Source organism: Hipposideros armiger, unplaced genomic scaffold, assembly GCF_001890085.2.
Source record: "Hipposideros armiger isolate ML-2016 unplaced genomic scaffold, ASM189008v1 scaffold_131, whole genome shotgun sequence".
Classification (NCBI taxonomy): domain Eukaryota; kingdom Metazoa; phylum Chordata; class Mammalia; order Chiroptera; family Hipposideridae; genus Hipposideros; species Hipposideros armiger.
The window spans coordinates 2,513,462-2,526,935 of record NW_017731481.1 but is presented as its reverse complement, the minus strand read 5'-3'; the positions used below and the strand labels follow the sequence as shown (position 1 = coordinate 2,526,935).

Below are 13,474 nucleotides of genomic sequence, written 5' to 3'. Positions count from 1 at the left end.
GTCTTAATAGATGCAGGCAGAATTCAATTATGTTTACATTTATCATTCCTGATTTTAAAAATCGTAGCAAACTAGAAATAGAAGAAAATTTCCGCAACATCATACTCAACTATGAAATATTGAATATTTTCCTCCCAAGAGCAACAACAATACAAGGATGTCTGCTCTCACTGCTTCAATTAAACATGCTAGAGAGTCTAGCCAATACAATAGGCAAGAAAAAGAAATAAAGGTTAAAAAATACTGCCTTGATTCATAGCTACATATTTGGAAATATAGAAACGCATACGAAATCTCCAAATAGAATAACATCAAGAAACATACTTAGGGATAAATTGAATGAAAAATGTGCAAAATCATGTTTGTAAGGCAGAAGACTCAATATTGGAAAAGGTGAACAAAATTGTGTGACTTAATCTACCTGATAGCAAGACTTAATGGAAAGCAACAGTTATTAAAACAATATTGGCATAAGAATGAAGAATCCAGAAATAGATCCACACAAATATGGTCAAATTATTTTCTATGAAGGCACCAAAGTAATTCAGTGGAGAAAGGAAAGCCTTGTCAATAAATGGTGCTGGAACAAATGGATTTTTATGTGGGGAAAAAGAGGAGCCTCAATACTTATATTATTCACAAAAATGAATTGGAGATGGGGTACAGACTAAATGGAAAAGCTAAATTAACATTTTTTAGAAGAAAACATCTTTGATAGCAGATAGGTTTCTTAGGACACTAAAAACTTTCTAGAAGAAGAAAGCATGACAGTTTTGATAATTATTAAAGCACCTTGAAGTACATGGCAGTTTATTATACTTTTCTGATTGCTTTGTATATGTTTGAAATTTTTCTATAACAAAAGGTTTTTAAAAAATATATAGCCCAAAAAGAAAGAAAAGAAAAAAAGAAAGAAAAGCAAAAAAAAGAAAAAAAAATTATATAGCCCAGACCCCTTCAAAAATTAAGTATCTCTGTGGAACAGAAACAGATCAGGTGGGTAAGACTTGACCTAGCAGACATCAGGACTTATTTTAAAGGTATAGTAATTAAAATAGTGTAGCATTGGCAGAGAGATTGACCAGTGGAACAAAAGAGAGAGCCAAGAAATGGATGGCATTACAGTTCAGTGGGGGAAGAGTGAATTTATCTAATAAGTGGTACTGGGACAATTGATTATCCAAATGTAAAAGCAACAACAAAGAAAATGAGATCCCTCTTTCATACTACACAAAAATCCTTTAAATTTTAAGATTTAAATATAGATACTAAAACTTGTAAACTTCTAGAAGAAAACCTTTGTGCCTTCTAGGTAAAGAAAGATTTAGGCTACAGGAGTACACAACGTAAAGGTAATGATTAAGGTCTTGATTAAAATCCATTGCCTAAAGTTTTTTCCACAAGCCTACAAGAAAATACATATAAGAAGGTTTAATTTAGCATTGTTTATAATAGTGAAAAATTGGAAATCTCAATGTCTACCATAAAAGAAGATACAAATCAATTGTGGCATATGTAAATAACAGAATACTGTATAACATTGAAAATTGGGGGAGGGGCACATGGGTGAAGGTGGCCAAACAGTACAAACTTCCAGTTATAAAATAAGTTAACTCTTGGGGATGTAATGTACAGCATGGTGACTGTAGTTAATCATACTGTATTGCATATTTGAAAGTTGCTAAGAGAATAGATCTTAAAGTTTTCATCACAATAAAAAAAAAAATTCTGTAACTATGTATGGTAATGAATGTTAACTAGACTTATTGTGGTGATCATTTTGCAATATATACACATATCCAATCATGATGTTGTACACCCGAAACTAAGATAATGTCGTACGTCAATTATGCCTCAATTAAGAAAAAAATCAGTGACCTAGAACTATAGGTATTAGTATCAAAAATGCAATTTGCAGAAGGATACAAATGATATGACGCCATTCACATGGTAGACTAAACACATGGAAAACATTCCTGTGTTGTATGAATATAAATTTCTGTGGTTAAAGTATGCAGTATGCATAGGGATGATAATCACCATATTCAGAATAAAATTTACCTCTATGGAGGGAGGAAGAGAATGGAATCGGAAAAGGTATACAAGAGACTTCAACTGAATTTGTGATAGCTTATATTAAAACCTTTAAAAATGAAAGTAAAATGTTAACATTTTATAAAGCTGATTGCTGAGCACACTGGTGTTTGTACTCTTCTCTGTATATAATTTCTATATATTTGAAATGTTTTCTGATAAAAAATATTTAAGCAAGCTTAGGAAAGAAGATTGAAAAATGAATTCTAGAGACCATTCAAAAACCAATTTCACCTCCACTGAACATAATTGTGGCTTAACTGTATATGAAATCATGTGACTGTTGCTTATCTTTTTTGTTAGGAAAGCATCTTAAACACTTGCTTTTCAAAGCTGTTTTCTTTGGTAATAACAAACGTGGACTTTTATTAGGGTCGGACCTGAAGCTTTTGCCGTGCACCAGCAAGGCTGTCATGCCGTACTGCCTGCATTTAATGTTAGCTTGTTTCAAGGTAAGTTAAAGGTGATTCACGTGAATGTTCATTTATTGCGAAAGAAATTTAATTTGCATTGTCATGATGATCTGGAATGACTTGAATTGAGAGCCTTGAGAACGAATGCTAGTTTAGTCCTTTCAAAGTGCAGGTTGGTGTAGAGAAGAGTTACATTGGCTAAGAATTAACAAATATTTATTAAATATTGACTGCACTAAGCAAAGATGAGTAGGAAGTGATCCCATCCTTGAGAAGTTTACAAATAATAGTGAGACAAATATGCAAATAACTTTGCCTGTAGTAGTGTCCAGTAAATATTTTATAAATTAATGTACAAGTCAGAATATATTAGCTACAGAAGAAGGGAATACAAATGCTGTTGGGTTCATAGAGGGATGGTGAGTTCATTATCATAAAGATATGGTGGGTGAAAGCGTTTTAGGCATCAGGATGAACACCAGCAAAGGCCCAACAGAGCTGGGAAAGGTTAGACTGTAGAAAGAGCCAGGCAGGCCCTTGGCTGCAGGTATTATGGAGCCTTAGAGTAGACAGGTTTATGAGCAAGAGAACAACAGTACCGGGTCTCCACTTCAGAGCAGTAATTCCAAACTTAACTCATCATCAGAATCACTTGGGCAACAGAATCAACTTAAAGGTGATTTTAGGCATAGCTGCTCATTTAGAACGAGAAGTCCTGTGACAGTGTCTCCAGTTCCCATTCCTGTTTCCTTCCTTGTTGCTCACTGCCTTTCTTTGTCCCCAGTCCAAGTTCTCAATCCTGTCTCTCCTAGATGGCTTCTTGCCACCCTCCACCCCCGTCATCTCCTTAAAAGAAATCCCCAAATTCTTCTCTTGGCTACACAGACCACCCAGCTTTCTGTCTCCCTTATTTCCAAATACAAAGCTTCAGGCCCACCATGCACGGCCAGGTCCCATCAAGATGCTCATGTAAACACATTGCCTGTAACCATTTTCACAATGCAGGGATAAGCAAGGCTTCTCTGGTTAGAACCCACCCTCCCTACTCGGCAGTTGTGATGTTTGCAAGGTTTGTGTTCTGCTCTGTTCCCTTCTTACTCATATAACAGCATTTTTTTTTTAAGATTTTATTGGGGAATCGGGGAAGGGGAACAGACAAGTTGCTGTCCTTTTGTTCTTCAGTCTAGTTGTGGAGGACGTCGCTTCACTGGCCCATGTTGGTATTATCATTGCACTCTTCCCCGGTGAGGCAGTAGCTTGCCAGCCATTGGATAGTCATTCACGGCGGCTCATGACAGCTCAAACTGGCTGCCAGCCACTCACAGTAGCTCACAGCAGCCCACTGCAGTCTACGCCGTCGCTGGCGACTCACGGCAGCCCAGCTCCAGGTCGAGCTGTTGTTCACCATCTTAGCTGTAGAGGGCGCTGCGTCACTGGCCCTCATGTGAGATCCGAACCGCAGCCCTGCTGCTCAGAGCTGGTGTCCCAAGCCAACTCTTAACCTACGCGCCACTCGGCCGGCCCAACACTATTATTATTTTTTTTTTTTTTTAAGGAAGTGATACTTGATTCCTTATTTTAGATTACCCCATGATTTCTTTTCCTTTTGTGTCTGCACACGCCCTTGTCTTGCAGCTTAGAGCTTTCACGGACAGCAGGGATGACATGGCGCTGGGGCATGTGATCGTGCTGCTTCAGCAGGAGTGGCCACGGGGAGAGAACCTTTTCTTGAAAGCGGTCAACAAGATTTGCCAACAAGGAAATTTCCAATATGAGAATTTTTTCAATTATGTTACAAGTATCCTTTTTCTTGTTTAAGCATAAGAAATTCTGATGTTTTTATTATAATGAATGAACCATTCTGGGTAGAAATAAAGGTTTTCACTACTTGGGGAAAAAGGAGAAGGAACGGAGGATTAAAAATGGGACTTGTGAAAGTCATAAAAGGCTTCAAGGAGGTAATGCAAGGAATCAGTCAATAACCCTGTTCCATTTCCCACTTCCAGCAACTTCAGGAAAGTACCCAAGATGCCTGAAGTAATCGCCTACAGGTTCCTGACAGGCCCAGAGTGGCTGGTTCGGCCATAGAATATAATAGCTCATCGGTCTTCATCTAACAGAATAGGGCCCCCTGCGGCCTCTCCCGGGGCATTGGCTGTCCCCTGGGGTCAGTTGTGGGAGCACTGCACAGCAGCTGTCACAGCTGCCGCTGGGTACTCACCACAGGTGCCGCCCAACCAAACAGGTGCTTCCAGTGATAGGATATTGTATTTCATACTGTCTGTGAGGGAAAGACCATCTTTGAGTCAAAGGTTATGCATTCGTTTGGTATTTATACTTTATTGCTTATCTTAACAGATTATTTTTGAGTTGCAAGGAATCTAATATCCTTGTCCAAGTGCCCAGAGCAATAGTTCTTAACCTTTTGGGGGGATATAACATCCCTCCACTTCTTTCATCTCTTATTAAGAAAATAGAAGATTTTGCTCTTATGACCACATAGCATGTTTGATTATCATCTATATGAAAAACGTTTATCTTTGTGAGGTAGTTTGGTTAGTTTAAAAATCACTAGTTTTGGAATCAGGCAGACCTGGGTTCCAATACTGACTCTACAATTGTTAGTGGGATTACTCAGTCACTATAAGCCTGTTTCCTCATCCGAGAGACCAGGCACTTCACTCTTACATGTGGTTAACCTGAACCTGGCCTGCAGACATTGATATGCTGGAGGAATTCGCCTACTTAAGAACTCAGGAAGGTGGGAAAATTCATCTGGAATTACTACCCAATCAAGGAATGCTGATCAAGTAAGCAGACTGTCTCTTGCCCTCCCTTGCTAAATGCTCTCCTGTGTGCTTGTAGTAAATACTTGTACATTCCCATACCTTTCAAAAATTTCATAGAAAGGAATACAAACCTGGTCTCTGTTTTTGAGAGTAGGTTTAATTCTGGGTACCTTTCCAAAGACTTCCTGTTTCATTAACTACAATTCTGATAAGATGTTGCTTAACTTGGGGTATTTCTGTTACTTTTGAAACTTTTGCACTAGATAAAAGTCTCATTCATGATACCTTTTGCATTCCAAAATTTACAGCTTGATTCTATAAGCTTCTGATTAGACTTAGAGTGCTATCAACTAAGAAAAGCCATGCTTAATTGTACTGGATTAGGATAATTCATTAGGAAAAACTACAAACTTTATTTATAAATTGTACTTGGAGTTCAGTATTGAATTGAAGCCCACCAGAGCTAGCCTCATTGCTTACATAGCACCAAGAGAAATAACCCGGTCTAGAACTCCCAGGAACACACCTGCCCCAAAAAATGATGGTGGGGTGCTTGGCCTCAGGCATGCCCCCCCACACCTAGAGGAAGTTAGTGACCATGTATGATTTTTAAATAGCTCATAAATCTTGCTTCTCTCCCTCAATCCACATTGTAATTTGGATAATATATCCTCTGTGATTGAAATGCCATGCAGTTTTATTTTCATACTTCCTCCTTTGCACCCTGCATATTCAACGTGTCTTCAGTCAGCGTTAGAGCCACTGCAAGAGACTGAACCCTGAGTGAGAAGAAAGTGTTGCTAAGGCTGAAAACATTTTCCTCTTCCCCTCAATAGTGAAATGAACAAGTTTTCAGTCATTGAAAGCCAAAATCCACATCTTGTTCTGTCTTTGTAGAGTCTTAGAAGTGTTGAGAGAAGACAGTAAGAGATGTTCATTCTGGATATCTATAACCTCGGTAATTTGGTGCATAGAAACATGTCTGATCAATAATAGAGTCTTGTGGAATCCAGTCTAAAGAATGGGTAAATTAAGGGAGGTTCTTGTCCTTCATCTTATAAATGTTATTAATATTCTAAACATAAAAAAATGCTTTTTTTTTTTTTTTTAAACACAAGACCTTTATACATTAGGTTGCTTCAGCAAGATGGACTGGACAGCTCATCTTCCCATCTCCATTTACTTCCCTAAGACTGTGAATACAAACTATGGGAACAATAATTGCAGGTTCAAAATATTCTTAACAGTGTTTGAGAAGAAAATTGCTTTTTGACATGGGAGCCTAGGTAACCCCTTTTGTATTGTGATTTCTTTTCTAGGTTTTGAGGCTGGATATACAAATATACCTTTAATAGCTTTTAGTTAATTTCCATTAAGAGTAACTATATAAATTATCATATAGAACCAACTTCATTTACTTAGGATGAAACCTACGGATGATTCTCACTTTACTTAGGTAACGCTGAACTGGAAGTGGGAGAGAATGGATTGCCAAAAAATGGACAGTTGAATCTCAGGTTATTATACTGAAACCTTTCTTTTTTAGCCAGTTTTTATTGAGCTAAGCAGTGACCAGGTTACATGCAGACAACCCTAGGACAAAGAATGAAATCAAGGGACTATTGGACACCCAGATAATATCACTGTTAAGGGTTGTTTAGGGCAAGGCATTGATACACAGAATGCATTTCTAGGCTTTGAGGGATAACTCCATGCTCCCATGTTGGTCATTATAACCCTTAGTTTCTTCTAACTCCCCTGTAGAAGACCACTAAGCCTCGTAGGAAACCTGCTCTTCCATCAGCTTGGAGGCAGGAATTGGCAGTGAGTTAACATTGTAGGAATTTGTCCAGTCTTCACTGTGTGTCTCAAGGTTCATTTGAAACCTGCATTTCAAATTACTTATGCCTAAACTACAGTGGGAGAAGCAAGCTGCGTACGCCAGAGCACTCTTGCTAATTGAGGTATGATTAGAACCTTGAGTAAAACTATATTCCTTTTCCCGTTGGGATGCAAACAAATTCTCTGAAGCCACTGAAGACCTTTTGGGTGGGCCCTGAAGCCGAGTGGCAGAGATGTTGTGAACAGTGTACAGCCCCTCCCCTTGGGTAAGGTTGTGAGTCTGTCCTAGTTGTGGCATCTCGGATGCAAGCAGGTACAGTACAAACACTGGGGCACCTGGGGCTGCCTGACATTTTGCTCTTATGTATTTTAAAATAGAGAAAAATTTCTATGCTGATATTTGTGGTATCTTAGTTGCATTAGACTGGATGAAAATGGAAAACAGTGTCTTGTGTATGCTCTGAATAGGGTGGACAATAATATTCTGTGAGTTGATCACCCAGCTAATACACTAAATCTTTGTTGTTACAGAATTCTGCAAAGCCATGTGTCCCAGACTCTTTTTTCCCCCCATTTTTCCTTTTTTCAGTACTTTTTGCAATTCAAACTCAACCTTTCTTTATCAGAAAAATTGCCAGCCCCTCTAGTCCTCTCGAAAGGGCCTCTTCACTTTGGGGCTTCAATCCTGTCAAGGATGGTTACAAAAAGTCACCAGGTTTATTTCTGGGATTGGCGTGGGCATGAGAAGAGTGGAGAGTGAAGGATGCTGGATTTGAAAACGTGTCTTCTCAAGTGTTAACCCCTCTCCCCACCGCCATTCAGTTGCATCTCATCGTCCTTCCTCAGTGGTTGCTTTTTATGCCAAATCTCAAGCAGGCTGAGCTCGGGGACCAGGATCCAAGATGCCTCTGGACAGGCCCCAGCAGCGGGTGCAGTGAGAGGGCTCGCTAGCTTCTCCCCATCGTCCTGACAGCTGCAGCCAGGGGCCTGTGGAGGTTAAAGCGTTTCTGTATAGTCTGCTTCCAGTCTTGTGCATTTTCTCTGGCGTGTTGTTTTTGCAGTGCAGGGTGAGTCGGTGTGGGTGTTTGAATGCTGCTGTTTGCTGTTTTTTAAAGGCCTTCTAGCCCTCCCATGGGGTTACTGCAGCAGGAATTCTTACCTGTGCTTCAGCCCAGCATACAGACTGCTGACAGGTACCAAGTGGAAAAACACCTGCTCATAGTGTGCTGTTTTGTCAACATGTTTTACTGCCCATGGTTTTCAGCTCTTTGTTCCTCAGTGCTCTTTTTCATGCTTTATTTTTTTAATTTGTTCTGCATTCCTTGGCAAACCATCTGGTTGTAATATTGTAACATTTCTTATTTTTTCCCATAAGTTGCCAGTGTTTTTGTGTTCAATTTAAAAATCATTATGGATCTAGAAAAAAATGAAAGTTATATAAAACTGTCAGATTTAAGTGCACATTAGATTAGGCACTAAACTATGGTTCTCTTTTTATAAAACATCAGGCATTCAATTATAAACATTTAAGGATGCCGAAGCTTATTTTAAGTAAATTTGTATTCTTGGATTTTCATGTTAGTGACCAGTGTTGAGGTTTTGGTCTCAGCAGGCGTTAGCACAGTATTTGCCTGCCATCAATAATGTTTTTTAGACCTTACTTTTATGAATTGAAAATATTTGGTAGGCTAGAATGTCATGTTTATTAGCTGATTTATCCTGTTCTTAAACCACAAAAACTAAGTAATTCTCTTCTTCATCCAAATTTGCCAGAGGGATAGAGGTTCTGATAGAAATGTAATTGAGTTGTGCTGCTGTCGATGTGGCAACAGTACTACTGAACCATGACCAGCAGGACACATTTTCTTATTTTTTTACTAGTATTATGGGGAGAGTTTGCTTTGAACCATCAATACCCTTGAGCTTTCTGTCTGCATATACCAGTAACTTTTGGTTGGTTAATGAGGCAGCTCCAACATGGGGTTGCAATCTGGGACCCAGAAGATCAGAATCTCAGGACAGCATAAAAAAGGTCTGCATCTATTCCCAGTGGGACTTGGCCTTGGCCTCACGGACATGGTGTCCTTGTTACCAAGTTCACCAGCCAGACATGACTAGAAATGTCCACAGAGAACTATGTGTTTCCTCCATGGCATGGCCATTTCACTGCGTGTTCTTTAAAATGTCCGTGAGCAGTGTGGAGTGGCCAGTAGTGTCCTTACTAGTCTGACAAAGCCAGGGTTTTTCTTTGGTTGCACTGCAGCCTTATGGCTTCTGTGGTACTTCTACGGTAAATTGTAAAAGTTTATAAAATTTTAAAAACAAACATTTTAGAGTGGTTTCAACAGTTTTATTTTGGCCAGTACATAAAAATCCGATTTCAAATCTCTGTCACTGTGTCTGACGAAAATGAAGCAGCAAGGGTGGGGAATGGAGATGGCTTCTATTTGTCTAAATTCACCACATTGCTGAACTAGTAGTTAAAAAAACTTTCCTTTTAACCAAAGCTGTTGAATTTTGCTAGATTTTTCTTTTCTTCATTTTGGTGGGACTTCCTTTGTGATTTCCTTCTCTAAAGCACAACTCTTTGGGGTGAAATTAGAGACCTTGCTTGTGTCCCCACCTCCCCTCCCACCAACGTGCACGGGGACCAGACCTGGTATTCACTTGGCTTTCACAGGCCTTTGGCTGTTCTTCATCGATTCTATTTCTCTCTCCCCAGCTGTGCCAGACTCTTTTTCTCGGGACCCCCAATTCCTGCTTCTTCTCAAGCAGACATGAGTCAGGCTGGGCTCAACACTTAGAGGAACTGTCCTGCTCTGGCAGCACGGGGACAGAGACATGCTTGCACCCTGGTGGCTATGCACAATCCCTGAACCTTTCATGGAGCACCAGCCCGAGGGGCCAGGGACCCAAGCTCAGTTTGGTGCCTGGTGCATTGCGGTTTTCCTCCTCCCTGCTGCTGCCTCTGCAGTCAGCTGGCCTGACTGGACACAAGCTGTGTGGCTACTGTGAAGGGGACCCAGTCAGCCCAGAGTAACGGAATTGTGCACAAGTCAGCATAGGGATGCAGACTGTCAAAGCTGCAGGAGTTCAAAAGCAAAAGCAGGTGACATTTTACCAAACATTTAGATGTTTAAAACATCCTTTTATTGAGTGGGAAAGATGTCTCTCTAGTTTTAAGTCTTTCTGAGAAGGAATGGGCAAAGGGGGTTGATGGTTAGGGTTGTTCTTTTTTAAAGTTTTACTTAGATTTGAGGCAGGCCTTACTCCTACCCCAGAGACCCCGACCAGTGATGCCAGTGCTAACCGTGGTGTCCATCTGTTTCCCTGTCATTGCCCTCAGGCACCACACGGTCACTCGGGGCATCACCAAGGGCGTGAAGGAGGACTTCCGCCTGGCCATGGAGCGCCAGGTGTCTCGCTGCGCCGAGAACTTGATGGTGGTGCTACACAGGTTCTGCATCAACGAGAAGATCTTGCTGCTTCAGACTCTGGCCTGACTGGAGACATTTCTACCAGAGACAAGCCGTACCCTTGTAATTTTGGGGGAAGACATAAGGCATTGACAAATGTTGCTTTATAACTCTTAAAGAGAACTGTCTGAGTTCTAACTCCTTGGTTGCTTAAAAGTAGTTCCCAAGAGTCTGAGAAGCTATTTCTATTTTTAAGTCATTGTTTTGTAATTTTTGTAAAACAAAAGAATCAACCTGTTTTGTAAATAAAAATCACCCTAAATTTGGGGGTTTTAAATTTTTATTTCAACTCATGAGTTTCTGAACAAGGGTGCACTTTACTTTTCATGATCTCAAGATTTGACTTTCCGTAGTTAGGCTTTGGCTAAATATTACATATCAACATTATATTTTCATTTGGGAAGTTTTAATATCAAAAACCTTCGTGCCAGAATGAACTTGAGTGAACTTTTCTGCTGAAGGAGCCACAAAGGTGGAGGTGGGGGTCTGCCAAACAGCCCAGGAAAGGGAATGATGGAAGGGGCGGCGCTTCCCTTCTCAGGCCGCAAGACGGCCCTGCTGCTGTCTGCCCAGGTGCTCTGGGGCCAGACTGCCTGGCTTCCAACCCTGGCTCTGTGCAGCCCTTCACTCACCATGTATTAGGGACAAGTTAATTTCCCCGTGCCTCAAGCTTGTTGTCAGAAAAAACAAAGGTAATGGCGCTTATCTCACAGGTTGTTGTAAAGGCTAAATGTGACGTCACTTGAAATCCTTAGAAGAGTGCCTTGGCCATCATAATTGCTCAACCAGTGTTAGCTGTCAGGTTTATTTTTTTCTTTTGCTGTTCCCAGAAATATATCAGGTAAATGGCAAACAAACATTTGTTTCTAGGGGCTATTTAAGAATGAATGAGGCCGGCCGAGTGGCGCGTTGGTTAACAGCTGGCTTGAGGTGGGCATGAGCTGTGGCTGAAGTACAACTACAGCAGATCCCCTCCAAGGTGGTCCTGGGATGGCGCCCCCAGTGGCCAGCTTCAAACCAAGCTGGAGCATCAGCCAGCTGCCTCCAAGAATGACACACCCATGGAGCACACTGGGCCGGCACCAGAGACCTGCTGAGGCAGATCCAGCTCTGTAGAGTCAGCCCCTGCACAACAACTCTTCCACTGCAGTCAAGGCCCGTCCTCACAACCAGTGAGCCCAAGGGTCAGTCCCTCCCATTGATGTGCAATTATCAACCAAGGCTCAACTATAAGAGGAGGGCACACTCAACCCACACAAGGGACACCTGGAGCACATGGCTCAGGTGACCAGAAAGACTGCACCACTAAACCCCACAGCACACCTACTATATAAGGCACTACTAAGACCAGAAGACATAGCAGCCCTACCTAATACATAGAAACAAACACAGGGAGACAACCAAAATGGTGAGGCAAAGAAACATATCCCAACTAAATGAACAGAACAAAGCTCCAGAAATTAAATTAAGCGAAACGGCGATAAGTAATCTATCAGACACAGAGTTCCAAACACTGGTTATAAGAATGCTCAGTGATCTCAGGGAGAACATCAACAAAGAGATAGAAGGCATAAAAATGGAGATGGAAACCATAAAAAAAGAAGCAGTCAGAAATAAGGGATACAATCATGGAAACGAAAAATATATTACAGGGAATCAACAGTAGATTAGATGAAGCAGAGGACCTAACCAGCGATGTAGAAGATAAGGTAGCAGAAAACACCCAACCAGAACAGCAAAAAGAAAAAAGAATCCAAAAAATTGAGGAGCATGCCAATATTCACATTATAGGGGTACCAGAAGGAGAAGAGAGAGAGAGAGCAAGGAATTGAAAACCTATTTGAAGAAATAATGACAAAAAACTTCTCTTAGTGAACAAAATAGACATATAAGTCCAGGAAGTGCAGAGAATCGCTCTCAAACAACATAAACCCAAAGAGTGCAACACCAAGACACATCATAATTAAAATGCCAAAGGTTAAATACAAAGAGAGAAATCTTAAAAGCAGCAAGAGAAAAACAGTTATCTACAAGGGAGCCCCCATAAGATTGTCAGCTGATTTCTCAACAGAAACTTTGCAGGCAAGAAGGGAGTGGCAGGAAATATTCCAAGTGATGAAAAGTGATGACATACAACCAAGATTGCTCTACCCAGCAAGGCTATCATTTAGAATTGAAGGACAGATAAGGAGCCTCCCAGACAAGAAAAAGCTGAAGGAGTTCATCACCATCAAACCAGTGTTACAAGGAATCTTAGAGGGATTTCTTTAAGATGGGAGGGGGGTTAAGGATGGGTGAAAGGGGAAGGGATTAAGAAGTACAAATTGGTTGTTTGCAGTAGTCATGGGGATGTAGGGTATAGTATAAGGAATATAGTCAATAATATTGTAATAAAAAGGTATGGTGTCAGGTGGGTACTAGATCTATCAGGGTGATAGATGGGAACAGGGTTGGGGTCATGGTGAAAAAGGTGAAGGTGTTAAGAAATACAAATTGGGCCAGCCGAGTAGCGCGTTGGTTAAGCTGGCTTGGGACGCCAGAGGGCCCCGGTTTGGATCCCACATATGAGGGCCAGTGACACTGCCCTCTACAGCTAAGATGCTGAACAACAGCTCAACCTGGAGCTGGGCTGCTGTGAGTAGGCGACGGCGTAGGCTGCAGCCCCTGTGGCAGTGGGTTGCCATGGGCTACCGTGTGTAGCCAGCAGCCAGCGTGAGCGGCCAGCAGCCTACGTGAGCGGCCGTCCAGAGCCGGCGACTGATCTGCCTCACCCGGGAAGAGCGCAATGATGGTGCCAACTTGGGCCAGTGAAGCAATATCCTCCACAACTAGACTGAAGAACAAAAGGACAGCAACTTGT

General features: G+C 41.2%; 1 protein-coding gene across 7 annotated transcripts in view; it reads left to right on the top strand.

The window, feature by feature from the left end:
- Positions 1-10,879, top strand: part of INTS10 (integrator complex subunit 10) — a 31,535-nt gene extending 20,656 nt beyond the window's left edge. For 2 of the 7 annotated variants that reach the window (XM_019649283.1, XM_019649286.1), the window contains 5 exons: positions 2,467-2,546; positions 4,143-4,305; positions 5,224-5,317; positions 8,254-8,331; positions 10,485-10,865. In XM_019649283.1, the coding sequence (XP_019504828.1) occupies positions 2,467-2,546; positions 4,143-4,305; positions 5,224-5,317; positions 8,254-8,331; positions 10,485-10,641 (572 nt within the window). In that variant the 3' untranslated portion in view covers positions 10,642-10,865. The other 5 variants (XR_002124767.1, XR_002124765.1, XR_002124766.1 and 2 more) reach the window with 5 other exon arrangements.
- Positions 10,880-13,474: the final 2,595 nt, after the last annotated feature.